Here is a 20989-nt window from a genome sequence, read left to right as displayed (position 1 = left end):
ACAACACAGCAGATTAAAACACCAGGAACCACCATCAGCAACAGCAAATTATCAAAGAGCCTGTGTTTAGCAATACCCCATCGCGAGGATAGTTGCCAGGAAATTCACTACCTTGTATGCATCTCATTTTCTGAGCTTTATTTGTTTTGGGATTTTGAGCTCGTGAAAAAGAAGCCCAGTCTTTGAAGATGAGAAGGAGACGGTGCGGTGCAGCCAAGGCTAACTTCGGGATCCCTCTCCGTTGCATGTCTTTCATGTACCTGGCTGCCCGCACCGAGCCACCGCGGGCTCCTGCGGAACGAAGGAATTCTGTCTGCTCGACGCTGCATTTGTTAATCATTACTAGGGAAGTGGTGCAGCTGCACCGTGCACAGTAAATGCCAAGCTGTTGGACACAAGTCATCATTTTGGTTTACCAAAGGTCACAGGGGGCTTCTGGCAGGAATACTGCGATCATCTTTTTGTCAGTCAGTCAGTCAGTTGGTTAGTTATGCCACTATTCAGTCTCTGAAGCCTTTACAGAAACGGGTCTTTCTTCAGGTCTCTTTCTTAATTACAGATGATAACATTGTATAATATGTGATATCAACAATACATGTCAGAAATGTTAAATATATAAAATTATTATAAGCCTTTTCTGCATTCCTCCTTAAACAAAATTGAGCATTAGCATTGTGAAAAGAATTGTTCAAGGCAATATTAAAGAAAAGGCCCCCGCCCCTCCCCAAAAAAACCAGCGGTGCTTTCAGTCAGCAGGACCCTGAAAGGAACAAGTGGTTTAATAAACACTTGTGCTCAGTGTAAAACTGAATTCTACACCATCAACTCATCTGAGTCCTTTAAAGATTACATCCTGGAGGTCTTTCGTCAGGCTTGTCAGCTCATGTTTACCGTATGAGCAGCTGTCCAGATTAATGCCCCAGCGCCAAGTGGAGAGGCCTGAGCGAGGAAGACAGAGCCATCGCTGTTTAATCTTCTCACAGGTACAATTCAGAAGGCCTTATTCAGACTGCCATTCTTTCAGTGGGCTCATTACAAACGCCTAATTATAATTAACAGAGTGTCGTGAATCTGGAGCTTCCATTAATTAGCATGCTGGGCTCCTCTTTTGTTTACCGTTTGAAGGCATGCTCATGAGGTGAACCGGATGAAAGAGAATTGTCTGTGGAGATAAAACGTTAGGTTTGAGACCCACTCTATTCCGTTTGACTGAGCTGAGACATAATAACGGTGCACTAATGCTTTACAGCATTGGTCATACATGTGTGGAGTGTCATCCGATTCGTTTTGGATGGGGACAAACTGAGTGTCAGTGCTTGTTCATGATCAGTTAAAGAGAAAAGAATGTGTTTGCATCCAGCCATTCAGGTTTAAGGAACAGATATGTTTAATGAGTCTCTCAAGATAATCCATAAAGAAAATGGACCACCATTCATCAGTGGAGTGCTGTATATGGCACAACTGAAACTAAAAACGAAATGAGGCATCCTTTGATCACAGCAGAGCCTTGGCACATCTAAACTTTAGGGGTTTTTAGGTAGACGTTTCTTTCCCCACCTCCTCCCTTCTCTTGAATCTTGCAGGACGCAAAGGCCAGCATACTGCCTTCATGTGTGCTTCCGATGTCTGGAAAAATATGAATTGCAAAAATAAGGAGGTGGATGAGGGGAGCAAACAGGAAAGATTATGATGCAGGCCTAAGACGTGATACTGGCAGGCTTTTGAAGGTGTTTTCCACCTCCACCTCAAGTGGCACGAAGCCTTTGAAAATTTAAGGTGACTTTAAAGAAGCTTCCATTCAGAGGCGTTAAGTTAGTCGGTCTGCTGGGATCTGCTGTCTGGCCAATAATGATAAATATAGTCATCTGAATTTACCGAGCTCCAAAAATAATAACGTCTCAAATCTGTTTTGGAGTTGAAAGGGTTGAAAAAACATTACTAAGTGACATTTTGAGTTAAGACACACATATAAGAGATGTTTTCCAAGTTGTTCCATGACCCGGAGTGCTGAAAAAAAGCTTATCCAGTCAGTGTACTGAAGAGTTAGCATTTTGTCAACCAAGGACTTAAATTTCACACCATAGTTAGATTTAATGCTGTGCTGTTGCAGGAGTAGCCATCACTTTTCCAGAGTGGTGGGTAGCTCATTTTGAAATTGAACACTTTATGAAATCAGTTTTAAAGCCCTTATGAAAAAGGCATTTGACGAGGGAGAACGCTGATCTGCCGCACAACAGAACAGAGCAGCACGGCGCTTGGTTTGATAACGCAATCTTGCACGCTGATTGGGTTTGGGGGGTAATAAAGCTCCAGACATTTCAAACAGCAGATGTTTTGCTGTAATGCAGGAAGGGGAACACATTGGGAGATGACACGATACCGCCGGTTCATAAAAAAATCAAGACATACATGTAACAGAATACAAACGTCCATTTCACTTCGGCATCCTGCAGTCATGCTGCAGTCGAATCATATTTTAGATGGATTTCCACAGACGTCACTGATGGGGGGAGGCAGTCATTTTTTTTCCCATATTTGTGTAATTGCTAATCAGTATAACATTTCCAACTTGGATTTGGTTTCTAATCTCTGGGGACGGCGACGCATAGCCGGGAACAATTTTTACCGGAGGGGACACTGTTCCTTTAAGAGGATTAGTGAACTGTCGATCAGTCATGTCGTGTTAAACTAATGTTTGAAGTGGCCTCTCGTCAGGGCTGGAGTACGCCTCCTCACTCTGTAGCATCAAAATAAATGTTTACATGCTTGTGCAAGAATAAATGATTTGAGATGCTTCCCTTATCATTCACACTACCAAATCAGCCCTTCTCTCTTCCCTGACATAACCTTTGCCTTAAGCAAGCTCACACACACATATACATAAACATAAAAAGCTATAACGTTCTGCAGTTTCTGGCATTGTAAGTAGCATATTGAGGAAGCTGAGTTCGGGTGAAGTTTCCACCCTGTAGCATCAGATTATCTGTGCTCAACCATGGCCTGAAATCAGTTAAGTGATTTTCTACAGTCCTAAAATAAGCACTAACTTTCTTTGATCACGGCAGAGCAAACGCTAATAGCTGTGCCTAAACGTGACACAACTCAATGCTTTTTACGATTTAATGGCAAATGTAATCTATGGCACTTTCTAATTTGTTTGCTTTATAGCTTCATGGACACCAGGGAAATATAAAGAGTAAGGAGACAGACACATAGAGGGAGGATGCTTGGTCAGGAGAAGTGTGTTACTTACAACTGCTCTTAAATCAGACATGTAGGCATGTAGAACCAACGATTAGCATTAGAGAGAGAGAGAGAGAGAGAGAGTGATTGAAATGCTCCCCATACCTCTTGCCTCATCTGCTCAAACAGCCCGGAGTTCTTCCCTATCAGCCCACATGAAAAATAAATCTGAGTTTCAGGTCACAATCCAGTCGATTCCGAGTCAATCCGCCATAATTGGTTGCCGTCACATGGCGGCAGGACTGAAATCTATCGGGCAGCGAGGCTGGAGGAGGCCTAATTGGTGTCAGCTCAGGTTGCAGCGCTTCTACAGGAATACAGGTCTGCCCTGCCGGCCCCTCTGGCAGGCCACTTTTAACAGCTTATGCCATTCTGCTCGTTGAGCTCCTGCCTTCATTCCTCTTTTTGTCTTTCCATCTTCTCAGGCAGAAAAGTTGAGGATTTCAGCAATTTTGGAATTAGGTACAATCCCACACCTGGCATATAGCATGTGGTGTGAGCCGTGGGTTTCCTCTCCTGAGCCTTTGCTGTAAATCTGCGATTTGTGTGTTTGTGGAGGTTAAGGTTATCTGTTACCAGGACTAGTATCTCACGTTTGGCTCGACTTGGTCATTGCTTGTGTGTATATATATATATATATATATATATATATATATATATATATATATATATATATATATATATATATATATATATATATATATATATATACACACACACACATACAAGACATTTACTCAAATGCTGTATTTAAGTGCAAATACTGTTGTTTTTCCTTCACTACATTTATCCGAAAACAATAATTACTTGTTAGCCTACTGTTGGGATAAGAAAAAAGGCAGGCATATGGTACGGGGTCCGTGCATTTTTTTTTTTGATTGACCCTGACGTCCAAAGTCTGGGTGTTTTACTACTGTATATGTTTGACTTGAAATGGAGTATTACACATGTTTTACTTGTAATGGAGTATTACACATGTTTTACTTGTAATGGAGTATTACATATGTTTTACTTGTAATGGAGTATTTCTTACACTGTGTTCTTAGTACTTTCACTTCAGTAAATTATCTCAATATTTCCCCCACGTTGGAATAATCATCATCAATATGAATGTAAGTCATTTGAAATTCTCTTTTTGCCATCGGACCATTTGGAACATCTGCTATAAGGATGTTTTTGTTCTTGCTATCAAGCCATTGCTGTTCATCGGTTGTTTGTTGTTTTTTCTTTGCTCATTCATGTCATACTAAATCAAGAAAGTGATGAAAGGACTCTGGTCTGTCAACATGAGTCATCATGCAAATTGTGAACTCAGCATGAGGTGACAGGGTGTCAGCTGCTCAAAGCCACATTAACATGACATCAGTAATTACAACAAAAAAAGGGAATCATTGCATTTTCAAATCACAGAAATTAAAGTCATGAGTCACTTTTACATTTTAGAAGCATTTAAGGTGAGAATAGATTATTTTTTTAGAGGGAAGTCGTCTTGCATACAGCACGTTACCGCTGAAAGATGCTTGAGATGAAACCAGTAAAGTGAGTATTATTGTTACAAAGATGAACAAAACATTTGTATTAAATTGCAATTCACTGTGAGCTAGTTTTTATTTTCCCGCTGCAGTGAATATTCTGTGGAAGTGAAGCAGGGGTTCAGATTTCCACATTACAAGCGTTATACCCTTGGAGCCTCATAGCCTATGGCACTTGGTATTTTGCCTGAGGCAGAAAGGCAGCACCATTCACACTGTGTCTATCATTAACTCATGGCACAGCCACATCATCATATCATAAGGAGCCACCCGGAGGGAGCCAGCTTTTGTTTTTATTTCACTATGTGCAGATTCATTTGGAATATATATATACCAATATGGGCAAGCGCTGCGTAAGAATGCATTTCTACAGCTAAACAGAAGCATAGTTATTAAGGCCATCATTTGTACTTGGCATCGCAGAATTCTAGAATGAAACTCTTTCTTCACAAATAGTTATTGTATATCGGTTACACTTTGTTATGAACGCTTGACATCTGATATGAGCTGTGATGGGACAATAGAGTATTTAAAATGACATCTGATTGACATTGTTTTGGCTGAGGCCTCTTTGCAGCCTCATCACTCATTTCTCTGCCACTCAGCAGATACTTAAGGGGCTCCCATGTACCGTCTGCACTTGCCCTTTGACCTCTGCTCTCAATACAGGACAGTAATTAAAGGCTGATTTCTTCTGCAGCCTCTCGGCAGGATTAAGTATTTCATCACCTCCCAACCAAGCACTAAATCGAGAGCTCTAAGGAATTGGGACACACCCACCAAGAGCAAAGGGGGATTTTCTAATGACACTGCAAGCACCTTATGATAAACTATAGGGTTAAAGAGCACATGCTGTATGCACAAAGGGATACTTAATCATCCAGTACCAACCGCAGGGAACAATTGATCATCTCTCGGGCTGTTTGTACTGAGACTGTACAGCTTAAGAGTATAGATACTACAGTGCAGATCTTTCTATTTGCCCATTTTCTAATAATGTGGGCTAAGGGAAAAAAATGTTCAGGGTCATTGAAGCTTTACATCCTGCCAGGCGGAACCCACTGTCATTTTTATGTGACATGGCACAATGAGATGAATGATGAGATGAATACGAATGCTTCTCAATGTTTCAGATGGTTGTTTGCGAAATAGAATAAATTGTCAAACTCACGAAGAGAGCAATTTACAAAGGCATGATTTTGTTATGTAATCTTTTATTTATTCATATTAATGACTAATACATCTAATCTGTGATCGGCACAGCTAGAAGCTGTTTGTATTAATACCAAGTGTAAATGGACCATTGGGGTTTTGGCTTCTTCAAGATCTAACAAACATGTTGAATGCAATTCATTCCTCATTTGCAGACAATGGCAAAGCTTTGGTGCCTTTCTGCCCCAGTTTAGTGGAATGATATTGGGACACTTGTGTGCTGGCACTTGCATGTATGTGCTCGATGCAAACAGAACATGGACCCACTCTTGAAAAATTGCCCAATTGCGCTTCTTATGCAGAAAACTCCACAGTTACTTTAATTTTATATATATATATATATATATATATATATATATATATATATATATATATATATATATATATATATATTTGTTAATTTCTTTTTTTAATTTATAAACATGTAAAATTAAAAAAATGAATGTGCTAAATTTAGAAATCACCTTTCCAAAACAAAAGAGTCAGAGCATGTCATAGTATTCAGTCATTCCTAAATGTGTTCATGCATCCATTCAGGGAGCAGTATTGCTCCATCTTCTTTAATAATAACTTGTTGTTTTCATGACTCTTTTGGAAATGGAACACTAGTCCCCAATCATAGCTGGTTATTCTCCGTGGCAGCTGTAAACAGACTCTTTGTCACTCAGCAACTCAATAGATTTAACAGGTGGATGCGAGATGCATACTAACATGAACGTCTATAAGACAGTCAGTCTCCCCCTCAAGTCAAGTGACCGGCTCAGAGACAATGTCATCTCTGTCGGAGGCACCGGGGGCTGCAGTTTTGATCTCGGCTAAACACAAGGTTCGGACGGAGAGGAAATGGAAAGAGCCGTTACCCTTTTCAGTTGTTGAATAATGAAAAAGTCAAGCCCAGTCATGCGTCACTGCTCATTTATCTTCCACTGTATTTTTGAACCTGTTCAGTTAGAAACAGAGAATTCAGTACACATCATTATTTTCTACTCCTTCACTCTTTAATGCATTTCAAACGTAACTTTGTTGTCAACAAAGTATTGTGATATTGGTAGTAAAAGAGTGATAAGTCTCCCTGTAACTGCTCGTATAGTAGCATGGTTCAAATGACTCTATTCCAGTTTAAAGCTCACAGCTTGTTTTCTGACTTACACCAAGAGGAATCACGCAAAGGTAAAGTGTTTATAACGTAGCCTGTCATGAGCAAGTACTATCCTATAGTGCTTGGTTGTAGAACTTTTAAAGAGCAAATCTGACGGATATGCTGTATATGCAGAGGTGGTGATATGCAATCTCTCATCTAATAAAGAATATTTTCGAAAGACTTGGTGTACTCTGAGATTTGGAGCGTTGCAACATGTATTTCTGTGCCATACATAAAGAGGCGATTCTTACACCCTGTAATGCTTTCAAAGGCCCGCATTGCCAACAGTGTTCCGCGAGCGGCCCGTTGGAGTCTATTGATGCTGTTTGTGTCTTGTGTTTGCAGCGCGTACCAGGTGGTGGTGGAGGAGGAACGTCCACGCAGAGCAAGAGGAACTGCAGAGATCCTGCGCTGCTACCCAGTTCCCATTCACTTCCAGAACGCCACGCTCCTGAACTCCCAGTACTACTTCACCGCGCAGTTCCCCTCCGGCGGCATCCACTCGCCCCAGCCCTTCACCGTGGGGGACAACAAGACCTACAACGGCTACTGGAACGCCCCTCTGCTGCCTCAGAAAAGCTACAGCATCTATTTCCAGGCTGTCAGTACAGCCAATGGGGTGGGTGTTTTTCCAAGTTTTTATTTTATTCACGCAATTTTAGTTACAAGGGACACTGAAATATGGCCAGTGGTGGAAGGCAACGAGGTACATTTACTTAATTACTGTTTGTAAAGGCAGAATAAGAAGGATATATTTTATATATGCTCTTATTTAGCTATGCTTAGAATGTCAACCTCTTGAAAAACATATCAATCAGGTGCCAGATTGTAAGCACGCATCCAAGAGGAAGTAGCGCGCATAACACCAAAAAAAACACAAATGAGGTGAAGAAACATCAAGAGTTAAAAGCCATTATACATAGAATACAGAAGTAAGTATTGTACTTTAGACTCCACTGCATTTATTTGACAATTTCTATTAAGATTTTACATTAAAAAAACATATGACTAGTTCAAAGTATGAAGTCTAAACACGACAATATTTAAATGCTGCTTAAGAATATATTTTTCAGTAACAATAATCCTGTTCTCTCCTAATAATATATTTTCCATAATGAGTACTTTTACTTGTCATAAAGTATCTTGACATTGAGGTATTAATATTGGAGTGAAGTGTCTGAATAAGCCTTCCACTGGTTTCAGCCAAAGAATAACTACAAAGACATCAAAGAGAGGCAACCACTTTCTCTCGATTACATGTTGTGTGTTGCGTGCTAGATTGACAGTTTATTGTTTTACCGCATGTCTTACAGTGCTGTGCTAATAAGTATTTACAGTAACTCAGCAACGAGACAATAAGCAGAGTCAACAATAATGAATCATTTAATCAAACACAAGCACTGACATCAAAAAATATGCATGCAACTTAAAAATGCATGTGATTTGTGTTGCTTCAAGTTTTTTTTTTTAAAGACGACTTACTGTAACATACTGCCAAGTCAAACCACGCCTCTCTTTTTCAATGATATGCATATCCACTTCAAAGTGTTGATGAAACAAAGTTGGTTATTACGCTGGGTTTAATGAGACTGAAAAGCAGACTGACATATTGATTGACTGGGCCGCTGAAAGGGACTGAAGTGGCTGAGTACAGAAGTCCCTGACTCTACACAGTAACTGCTCACATAGGCAGACACATGCACGCAGCAGCACAATTGCATTCGGCCTCTGATAGATGTGTCAGTCCTCGAGTGGGTCGTACCAACAACACTGTCTCCATTCCTAATGGGCTCCAGCAGGGTCAAGCGTGGAATGCAGAGCTCTATGCGGTGACATGCGCTCTCCTTCCATTACTGTGGCCCTGTTCTCCTGCCTTTTCCAATGGAGCATCATGTCAAAAGCCAGACAAGCCTTTGATCAACAGCATTTAGGAGAGCCGGGCATCCCGGCGGCATTTTAGAGCGGGAGGCAGGAAACAACAACGGGGTTACCGATCGTACAGGTCGCAGCCTCTGTCGCCGAGTTGCACTCGGCGAGGCCCTCCCTCCGAGGGGAGCCGCGGCAGACGGCTCAGTGGCGACTTCAAGAGCCCCAGCGATTGTGGTCTGGAATTCGAATCGCGGTAAAACAGCCTCCTTGAGAAACACCAGCACGTCTTTAAGGAGGCGATGGAAATAACATGTGCAGCAGGGCTGAATCCAATTAGCGAGTTTGCTCTTGAGAGTAAAGAATTGGCGTTCTGAAACTTTCCGGGACAAATCGGTGAGTGCTATGAATTGGCTGATAGTGCTCTTCATCGCACGGACTAAATGAAAGAGCCCCTCGTTGACGCGGCATGAAGCGTTGTCTTTGTGATTGACATTTCTGATGTTATTTTTATATTCAATGTTTTGATTTACATTGGCCAAATGCACTCTGTCATCACTGTCAATGGATAGTACTGCAAGCTTTAATTAATGTCTAATGATTTTGGAGTGATTTGCTCGGGCCTTTAAAACTAAATAAGCACTTAGAGAAGGTGAGTGCCAACCATACACCGATTCTTTTTCTTATTTCCTTTCTATTCAAATAAAAATCAAATAACTTCTTGCTATGTTGCTTTCAATGAAAGGACCATATGACAGCTTAAAAGCTGCAGTAATGTGAAAATACATGCACCCAGGATCACATAAACATTGATGTTTTCCTTCCCCTGTTCATTATGCCTCTAAAAGCTGTCGCTCCCACGTGTGCTCATTGCTTGGCTGGGTCAAACACAGGGACACAGCTCGCATGTCTCCTGTGTTGTATTACTCATTGCCTCCTCGTTCCTGTCTGTGTCCTTTTTTTTTTTCCTGTTCACCAGACCATTGTTGACAACAAACTTCTCTGCCAGCAGCGAGAGCAGTGTTTTTCTGTTGTTGTATTGTTGAAGGCTGTTGTCAGAGCTCAAACCCCATTACATATTCAGGAAGGCTCCCTGACGTGTCATTTTGGAGCCCTGCATGCTGGGTTGGTGTCGCTTGTCACAGGGCTCTGGTTTCTCCACAGTGGCTGACCACCTTGTGCTGCAGGCTGCCGACAGATCGCTGTTGGCTGACAAATCAGCAGCTCAGCACCACTAATCTGTGCTGTAGGCCCTCTCGCCTAACTGCGTTTTGTGTCACAGTCATTGAGCTCAACAGATGATAGGGGACAGCGTGGAACTGGCCGAGCTGTTTTGTTGTAACCACGGGTTCTTAGATAGGTGTTGTTGCCACTGCAAGTGTGTGTCTCCTGTCTCTGCTTGTGTGTCATATTAAACTCTGATTCTCTTCTTTTCTTTCTGTTCTCTTCTCCCATTTGATTTCTCTGTTTGTACAGGAGACCAAAATTGACTGTATTCGAGTAGCCACCAAAGGTAGGAATAGATCAGATGGTGTGGATGACCATGTTTGCTACACGTAGCTCTTAACATCACTACTGCCATTGTAGGTTTAAAACTAAAATGATTACGGAGCCTGGGGAGATGGGTAATATTCCAAGGAAAAAGTATCTCTGTATTCTCTGAGAATATTTTGAAGCAACATATTTTTTTATATTTTCAAGGAAGACAATTTGAGATTAAAGTCGCATATTTGCAAATACAAGCACAACTCCGAATTCTGGAGGTTTTCTGTGTATATTGACCACTTAAAATACCAAAGAAAAATTCAAGAAAAATCCCAGAAATGTAGGACTCTTTTAATTTTCTTTTCACCTGTAATGGCACTAATACGCTGGAGTAGTTACCTTTTTGTAGATGTGTGGTTTGGTCTTCACATCAATACATTTACCAAGAAAAGGTGTTGTGAGGCAGCCTGTGTGCCCAGTGAGGTCTGTGGGTACTTAGCTTTGCTGCCTGTACGTCCTGCTTCACACATTAAAGCTGATGAAGTCCCGGCACCATTGATCCGGGAGCAGAATTGATAAGGCCAGAGGGAGTGCTGGTCACACTCCGTTCTGAGCCGTGGGAGGGCCTGTCACATGCTCCAACAATCTTATATTTTGCAGCTCCACTATGGATTTTGTGTGGATTTCCAGATATCTCCATCTACATGGCTCAGTAGGCTGAGGTAAAATAGCACGCATAAGAAGCAGAAGAATCATATAAGCAATTTCTCACCCGAAGGGATACATTTAATGCACTGCATTTGGCTCACAAAGATATGGACTTGCGTGAAATGATTGCTGTTGCTAACTTGACTAAACTAATTGGAAAATTATTTCTAATACTGTAATGGGTGACTTTCTCTTCCTCAATATTGCTTGATGATGGTAACTGTTAGTGCCTGTTTTCAGCTTCAGTGTGGCCTGTCTCTCTCTCTCTGGCTCTCTCTGGCTCTTTCTCTCCGTCTCTCTCTCTCTCTCTGTCTCTCTCTCTCTCTGTCTGTCTCTCTGTCTCTCTCTCTTCTGCATGCAATCCTGGATCCACTGACTCTACTCAGCCGCCATACTTGTGACTCAGCTCACAACGCCCTACATCCGCATCGCGCCAGCGGCCGGTGACAACCAACTAACAGGTCAGACCTGCAGCTTTCCGCTCATTCTCTGAACCATCTCAGTTATTCTGGGTTTTACCCACTGTGACTTTAATGTGGCGGCCATAATGACGAATCCCTCCACAGCAAAACAAACAACTGGCAAAAACAAACAAGTGGCAGATTGCATGTGTGTGGTTTTCTTTATTTCCCTTCTATTTGCATAGAATTAGTGTGATTAAATCCAAGACATTGTCTGTTACCTTCATCTTCTCAGCATTACTGGACATGAAAGACCGGCTTGAGGTGCGATTGTCATTTGATGTATCAGTGTTGGAGATTTTTGACAGGAGTTAATCCCCTTTCATGAATATTTCTCATTATTTTTTGGGAGATTAAGTGTTGGTGGGTACCGGTTGCTGCAGTTGCGACAACTGTGAACACACAAAAAGATGCTGAAGTGCTCATCCTAAAGATCTGGAGAGTTTTCAAGAGTGTAGCGTCTGACTATTCAAAATTCCGCTCAGTTTCTGCTTGTTGTGTGTAAGAGTCTCAAATTCTCCTAGGCTAGAATGGAAGAATATTGACTTGTAGCAGCGGACATACAGCACTTACAGCTCAAATGGGGATTTGTCACTGACAGCATTTCTGTAAGATTAGCCTGTAACGGTATATTGGCACATGGTCTGCTCCATTCGTCCAGACGTAATTGTTAATATGTCACCAGTCTGGAAATCCTCCACAGCGCCGCCTTAAAAACTTATATCTAAATAAAGGCCTGGCTGTTGATAACGACACGCCAGAGCCAGAACAATATGTCACAACCAGCTTGGAATAGATAGTTACCTTCTTTATAGCGAGAAAATGGCAACGCTGAGGAGAGTAGGACGCTCGCTCTCGTCGCAGATTGGTCTGACATAACAATTTATCATTCTAAATTTACCCCTGGTGACAAGGAATAATGGTGTTGTTCAGGTGGACAGTTGTCATTCCAGTAACATTGCTTTCCTGCTCGGGCTTCTTATCACTTCCCAGGGAGCATATGCTGTTAAAACAAGACGCCTCGCCCCTCCCCCCCCTCTCTCTCTTTGTGTCTCTTGTTGTTGGCTATCTCCTCCACGAGCTGATATTTAATGTTTTGGTTATTTCAGGCTTTTTTATCTTCTTGGGTATTATCTTTTCCGCCCTGCATCCTACATTTTTTACGGCCCAGCAGCCATTTGCCCCAAACATGATTAACCAAGGGTAAAGATGGTTCACACTTATCTCTCCCAGTGCAGCTTGATTCACACAGAGCTGATGTCCACTAAGGACGGAGCTAAAGGTGGAGTTTGAAAGCGTCACTTGCTTTCATAATGTACAATACTCTAAAAATAAATGTGTATTGATATTAATGGTCCACAGAATGCCACAGAATCTCAGTGTATTGATGAATCAACTCCCGTCGGCCACAAACTGAAAGTATGGACGTGCACTCTGCTGTTTGGTGCATGTAGAACAATAGCAAAGGGTCATTAGATTTGTTCCACAGTCTGCCTGATGAATTGCGCTTTCTTTGTTTGATCTCAATGCATTGTGATGTCTTTCAGGAGCAGCCACTCACAAACCCGACGCGGTGGAGCCAGAGAAACAAACGGACCACACCGTAAAGATTGCTGGGGTCATCGCTGGCATCCTCCTCTTCGTCATCATCTTTTTAGGAGTGGTACTCCTCATGAAGAAAAGGTCAGCTTTCTTTGTTACTCGTTGAAATACTACTTTGTGGACTTGCAGACTACTCACAAATAAGTAGTTTTGGTTTCATCATTTTGTATATTTCTCCCCCAAACGGCAGTATTGTCAGCGTCATACTAAATAATTAATTTGATTATGTTGATACGCCCCATTAGAGCTGTTTACAGCCATGAGATATAGTGTGCCATGAAAAATTAATCCGTTTCCACGGCACCCTCAAACAAATGCGCAGCGCTTCAATGACATCGGGACGGGAATAGGAAAACTGTTTTTGAGGCCGGTGGTATGGAGGGAGGCGGGGAGGAGATAAGAAAGACAATATGATGAAAGGCTCAGAAGGAAAGAGGATGACCATATAGCTGAAGGCTGAGTTTACATTCGCCCTGGACCCCATACGGGAGGAGAGGTCCTCCGTACACATCCCAAGAATCAAGGGAGCTAAAGCTCAGAAAATATCAACCCCCTTTTGTCCACAGCGAGGCTTGAAATAATACAATGTCAGTTCCTGCAGAGCTTTCTGTGGTGGACGCCCGTTGGTTTCCGTAAATATCTTGATTGTGAAAGAAGAAAAGGAAAAAAAAATCCCCAGTAAAAGTTATTCTGCATTTCATTTGTGTTTGTAAAGCTAAATGAAAGAGTACAGGTCAGTGTGGTAGATGGAGCCGAGGGAGGAGGCATAGTTGTGTACTAATGTAATCACGACCATCCATGTTTATTTTGACAGTAAGCTACGAGTCTTGATTTTCATTGTTTTTACTGCAGAAGCTGTCTGTGTAGCACAAGCGATCAGTGGGTGGGTGTGAAAATCATCGCTCCGTAATGGAATTGTTTTCAATTAGCCTTAATCAAACCAGAGATGGAGATGACTTCATTGGTTGAATTTGGTGTAATTTACTGTTATCAATGGGGAATTGAGTTGTGTTTAGACATTCAAAGCACTCATTTAGCTACAACCTTGGAGGTCAGATATGGTAATTTTTACAGGGGTATGAAATGATGTGTTCATAAAAGGGGTATTTTAGTCACAAGGTGGTTGTCTCTTGATTTACCAGCATATGCTGTAGACCAGCTCAATATCAATATAATTAGAAAGTTTCAACTATATTGTACTGAGCTCTCCCCCCCCTCCCCTTGCAAAGCATGACATGACTCCAAGCGATCACCTTTGCCCTCATGATCACTAGTTTACCTCCACATATGCCACCATATCTGATTTTGTTCATTTCTACTCTTTTTTCAAACATTAATATATTTTTACTTTTTCTTTCCTTTTCATTCCATCCCCTCCCTCCTCCACTGCTTTAATCCTACCACCACCCCACTCGGCAGAAGAACCTATCACTCCTACACTTACTACCTGTAAGTAACCACTTTGTGTAATGTTAGTGCCATGCTTCTCACCCACATGCTGTTTCCCATGCATGCAAAGAGCCATGTCATCCTCCTCCTGCTCAGAGCTATTACAGAGGCCCAACTGTAATCTCTGCTGGAGGAAACGGAGGACGCCACTCCATTGCATCTCCACATGATGAGCACATCATACTGTATGTCACATTGGCACGACTTCTGACAAAAGCACGAAAGCTACACCCCCACGACATAAACCTGCCGCTGAAATGTTAGTGCAAACAGTATTTCTGCTCGACTTTTAAGGAGTTTGTTTATCAAATGATGAACTAAACTGCCTTAATGATTGTACGGCTGCCAAACGCATCTTGTGAAGGAAAAAAAAAGAGAAAAAAATCAATGCAAGAGCTACTGCATTTTTACTGAGTGTGAATTTTTCATTCGCCTCTGATGATTTCATCGCTGTTGACTTGTCAAAGTTAGATTTTTTTTTTTTTTGAAGTGCGTATCACAGTGAATTTAAGTGAATCTACGCCGTAGTTGTGCCCAGAACCTCAATGAGCAAGTCCAAATATTTCACATTTTGAACACTTATCTATACACTCTGCAAAATGCACTCAATAGCTACGTTGGATTGACCATATTTATTGTTGTTACACTGAAAAGGAACGCATGAGCTAACATGGCGGTCTTATCAATTTGGCTCCATATGCATGTGATAATTTCAAGCCGTTCTCTACCCCTACTCCATACTCTCATTCTGTCATCAAACCATCTCGTGCTTTTCTTCCCTTTTTGCCAGCATGTTCTTTTTTTTGTTATTGCACAGCCATCCCATTGATTCTATGGTGATGGTGGAGTTGTGTCTTAAGCTGACAAGGCATTTGCTTCACTGTTGAACAAGCTGATGTGATCACAGAATAACCTCCTTTCTATTTAGATGTCTCCAACATCATAAAACAAGAGCGGTAGTGCTGCTGCATTCGCTCTTAATAGAACCGATAATTCCAAGTCCCACCTCTGAATGGTAAAGAAGCTTATTCTGCAGCTCTGCCGTCACTGCTGTAGCTCACAGGCTCCCTGTGCACTCTTTGTGATGGATGCCGACTAATCTGTCTTGAGATGGCTGTGATCAGAGGAGAGAATGGAGGCTGCCTCACATCAAAGAACATCTCAGAATGCACCTGGAGATAATACGACTCTGAATACCCTGCGTGTCACTCATCTTAGATCACAGCTGACTTGGATAGTAGGCCCCAATGACTTGGAGGAGTAGTGTCTTCAAAGCTGAGCACACACATTGACCGAGCTAAGCAGGTTGTCAGTGAAACAATCAAAGTCTCAGTTTTGTTATTTTAAGTGTTACGTTCAAATGTTTTTGTTTTTTTTGATAATTGGTAATTTGCATAAATATGAAAGTCTACAATTAAAAGTGAATGAATTATTTTTCACAGGAAGTTGAAGTTCTATTAGATCATTCTCAGACACGTTTTGGTGACGACTTAAAAAATGATTCTTCCATTTGAAGGACTCAGCGCCTTAAAGACGGGTTTCTTTTGAGGCGTATTTGCTTTGATTGACAGGTTTTAGGTTTGGGAATTGGAAATTCTGGCTCCAAACACTTAACAGGATGTGTTTGAGTAGTTAAGACAAATCGAGTCCGTTCAAACATTAATGTGTGTGTGACTTCAACAGCATCAGGGCCATGTTTTTCTACAGTCTTATGCGTGAAAAGGAATTGGAGGTTTTACTGTTTAGATTTTACAAGAGGAGAAAGAGAAGGAATGTTGAGACTCATGTCTAAAGTTGACACGATTACAACATAATATACAGTTGAAGAACGAGTAATAATCTCCTTTTGGGAATGTGTCATCACAGCAGCAAATGCTAATAGATAATCAAACACACAAAGAGAATGTGGGAATTAATATATTCAAAGAGCTCCTCAGATTCCTGAATCTCTGTAACAAGTGATATGGTCCTCTGCGCAACTTCTATAATGGAAAATCTAAACTGCAGCATTGTGACAAGCAAAATGCACATTCAAACCATTTATTTGGCAACGGCTAAGGTGTAATACATTATTTCAAAGGGTAAAATTCACTTGACAACTAATTCATTCAAGATTTGATAGAGTTTTATTCACCTGCCCTCTAATGTTGTCTGTTGTGGATGTATGAAAGTATGCCACTGTTTCTCAAACGGGTACTTTGGAGTACTGCAGGAGGTACCTCACATGTTATTTATTTGTTAATTTAAGAATTATGATGAAATAATAAAGAATAAAATAATCAAACTATAATAAGTTCAATAACAAAATATGAATATAGGCTCAATAAACCACATTCTACATGAAATATTCCTATTTTCATTGCAATCGTTATTTAGTGAGCATGGATATACTATTCAGTAACACCTCCCCCATCCTCCTCCTATCTTTCCAGCTTCTCTTCATATCCGTCTCTTGTGTCAGTCATTGGTCGGCACGAGGAAGCAATTCAAGTTTGGGAAGTGTTGGACCATGTTAGCTAATTGGAAAGATGATTTGCGCCTTGAGGTGTTGAGGCAGAAGCTGATGGTGTTGCTTTTAACCACAGAGGTTGCTCTGTAAGACACATGTCTAGTCCTTTCACCCCTAACGTTACTACTCTTACGGTATTTAAGGTCGGCTCATGAACAAATATAACTAATATGTTGCATGAACCCAAAGTTTATATTATCAAATCAATTATAGACTGCTTTCTTAATACACTCTCCTCTAGAGCGTTCATCTGCAGTTCTGATGACAGCCTTCTTGCCAGCCCTGAGATTACAACACCTCTATGATTGATGAACCCCATTAATGCTCTCATGCATTCATCAAAGTCTTTTAAAGGCATGAGAACATCCTGCAGTTGCCAAAATATGCACTTTCGGTACGTTGCCAGAGGTGGCTGCGGGGGATAGCTCCCAACACATAACATCAGTCAGAGCGCTCATTAGGGATGCAGTTACATGTGTGATCAAATATATGACCGTCCTTTAATCAGGTGGCCGTACAGGCAGCTGCGACTGCTGGTGGGGACAAGGGAGAGATCAATGGCAGAGGGCAAGGTCTTCAATTGGGTCTTTATCCCCACGAGTGTCGGATTCATCCATCAAGTAGCAGGAATGTTAAATACAAGCACACTTATTGGATAATTTTGTGACCGATGTGTCAGGCTTGTCTAGTGCTCCTCAAACCACAGGTATGTGATTTGACTGTGAAGATGTTATCTATATAATTACAAATACAGTATTCTCATCATGGAAGATTATACCAAACGAATCCAATTGTGGAAAACCTATACAACTACATTCAAACTGTAACTAGAAAGGAACAAGCATGTACATATTGTATTAATCTCTAAGACATAGAAATATGGAGACATTGTACTAATGTGGCTACAAGGGAACTGCATCTAGACACACATCTGTTTCCTGTACTATCAAACAAATGTCGGCCTTTGGAGTCGCATCAACAACTTCACTGTTCTGGTTCACGCTCCCCGCTCTCACGGCTTAGTGTCCAGTCACAACAGACAGCTGTTTTTTTTTTCAGCCAAAAACTTCAGACCTTCAATAACAGTTTTGGGTGCCGTGGAAACAAGTCGTTAATACAACATCCAGCAGATGTGTTTTCGGCTAAAACCGTGGATGGAGCTCTGCTGAGACCCAAGGCCACCGTAGTTCCCCGACACAAAGCCGTGATACCGCTAACCACCGTCTGAATCTGTTGAGCAAGGCCTGAAAGATACAGCGGCGTTACACTCAGTGGCTCGGGTTACCGCGGCCTGGGGAGAGGCGGAGGGGGAATCAGCAACCACACTGAATGTTGTTTGACGGTTTTCTCGTCTGACACAGTATAAAAATGATCAAAATGTGTTTGTTTTCACAAAATAGCTTCTCATGAATCCAGTCCATAAATAGTGGTGTTATGCTTGCTGTTCCTTCTGTTTTATTATAACAGCTTATAAAAAAATATTTAATTCGGGCCAAACCAGCTCCATTTCCATCTGGCAGGTGGTCACTTATATCATAAATCCCTGATGTTATGATGAGTGCATACATTTAATTGAGTGGCTCTTGGTAAACAAACGGTTATGGCACATTTCATACCGTAATGCATCACACTTTTTTCAGTGATATATCCAGAAGGGGAAAAAATGCTTGAAATGTTTAAATTTGACTGAAAACACACACAGTCATACAAATCATCATTCAAGGGAGGCCTACTAAGCGCACCATGTTTAACACAATGTGCTCAGGGCAAATACCTTCATTAAACCTTACAAGCCGAACATGCAGCAAGAATCACATTAATTGGTACAAGCCTTGCAGATTTTTTGCACCTACCAGCTCTGAATGTTGATGAGGAAGGGGAAAGAGGAAGAGCAGCAGGATGCAGGGATGTCATGCATGGAATGATGAAGTTTCAGTGCACACAGTTTAACATGAGTCATTTTCAAAGCATCTGCTTGTCACCGTTTGGCACTCTACTGTACAAAGTTGCCCTCGTCAGCTTCTTACTGAACTACATGTAACGTGTATATTTGATTATACCGACAGTGCCATAGAGACACATTTAGAGACACACAAAACATGGTGATTTTACAGACACTAAATGTTACGACCAAATACTTGCAAAATTCTACAGGTCAAGCGTCGCTCTGTCAACAAAGCAATGGGGAACCTTGGATTACAACACACATAATCTCTATCAACAGATGCTTATCATTTGCAGAATCTGAAGGCAACAGTTCTGGTTTTTGATTGTAGTCCGAGAAGTATTAATTGATTACGTTTGAGCAGTGTTTGGTTACACGCAGGTAAACAGTGCGTATGGAGATCAAAAGAGGCGGAACGCTTTGGCCTCCACACGATCTGGGAACTCGCCGGCTATCGCCCGACGATGATTTATCTTTTTATTGGTTTTGAATTAGCGACATGTCATCTCTCAACTCCAATTCCAGTCATGCATCTCAAGTTGCTAATCGGACTGCAGCACACGGAAGAGGATGGCTGAAATATAGCCGCTTGCCCCCAGAGGCTGGACGGTAGTCCAGTATAACTTTAAATGGCAGATAGTTGTTAAATATGGCATAGAAAACCTTTAAATCCTAAATAATTCAAACCCTGACACAATGCCAGTTTTTTTTTAATTATAATTACAGTAAACATAATGCTACTTTTTTGTCATTGTACTCCTTCAGTGCTATTTTGTGTTCAATTCAATAATTCCTTTGGATGGATGAGAAGCCAAAGAAGACATTTAAAAATGAAGAATTATGAAGGACAAACTTTATTTTATTGAATACAAAAAAAAACACTGTTTTGGTGAATTGATGAAGCAATCAACTTAGCAGACAAACAAGTGCCTCCCTGAATAGAGTCTGCATTCCCAAAATAATGCTGTACTCAAGTAAATATATAGATGGAGGAATGGCTATAGGAAGGATGACCTCATGGAAGAATGTGTTAAAGATGGAGAGAAGTTTGAAATGAGACGCAGTGCAAACAACGACTCAAATGCCCCCACTGGGTGAATCAAAGACGCTTCTGTTGCCCCTCCCAGCTGCGTGTCAGTCATCTAACACGCACACACACACACACACACACACACACACACCCATGCACTGCGGATGTGTGTGGATCGTCTAATGAAGCCTTCTTTGTCCCAATGTCACAAGGTTTAGGCAGCTCTACCGCTGAAATGAGGCCCACCATGCTGAGCTTGAGGTTTTGAAGCTCTTGGTTCAGAAGTTGCCGCAGCATCACCTCCCACAGAACAGAGATTCTGGCAAACACACACAGACATACAATTCATGCAGCTCCCCTTTTTGTCGGAGCTGAACTCGCGGAGTTAGGAGCTCTGCGCGCTTAGATGCGAGATGTGCCACGGCTGTCATGTACAGAACTGCAGACAATGCCTCTAATGAGAGTTGCCTAATATAGTCACCTGGAGTGTTTGCTCAGTCTTTACTTCCCCAAACACCTCTGCCATCTGTCTGTCTCCTCTCCCTTCAGATGCACATTCACTGCTGTTCAAAAAACATTCCGATTTTATTGTCGGGCATGGCTGCAAGCAATCAGTCCTCTCCGTGTTTCGCTGGGATTTTTCACATGTAGCTTGATGCTAACTACCAGGGGATATGATAAATGGTCACATTCATCAAGATGCACAAACACTCCGATGTACACTTCCTCGTACTATCTCTGTCAGCACATCAGACCCTGTAATATAGTCATCTATCATTAAATTTCCCCCCTTACAAATGAGGAGA

At 41.6% G+C, this 20989-nt stretch overlaps 1 protein-coding gene across 8 annotated transcripts in view; it reads left to right on the top strand.

Moving 5' to 3' along the window:
* Window positions 1-20989, top strand: part of LOC137804160 (receptor-type tyrosine-protein phosphatase mu-like) — a 137970-nt gene that overhangs the window by 78495 nt on the left and 38486 nt on the right. For 5 of the 8 annotated variants that reach the window (XM_068603246.1, XM_068603239.1, XM_068603256.1 and 2 more), the window contains exons 12-16: window positions 7474-7747; window positions 10471-10507; window positions 11574-11648; window positions 13196-13331; window positions 14670-14699. In XM_068603246.1, coding sequence (XP_068459347.1) covers window positions 7474-7747; window positions 10471-10507; window positions 11574-11648; window positions 13196-13331; window positions 14670-14699 — 552 coding nt within the window. The remainder of the gene's footprint in view (window positions 1-7473; window positions 7748-10470; window positions 10508-11573; window positions 11649-13195; window positions 13332-14669; window positions 14700-20989) is intronic. The other 3 variants (XM_068603282.1, XM_068603265.1, XM_068603231.1) reach the window with 2 other exon arrangements.

This window comes from Clinocottus analis, unplaced genomic scaffold, assembly GCF_023055335.1.
Source record: "Clinocottus analis isolate CAN_PGR_092001 unplaced genomic scaffold, fCliAna1.0.p SCAF_11, whole genome shotgun sequence".
Lineage (NCBI taxonomy): Eukaryota > Metazoa > Chordata > Actinopteri > Perciformes > Cottidae > Clinocottus > Clinocottus analis.
Note: the sequence above shows the minus strand (reverse complement) of the source record. Positions and strands in the feature narration are given on the sequence as shown.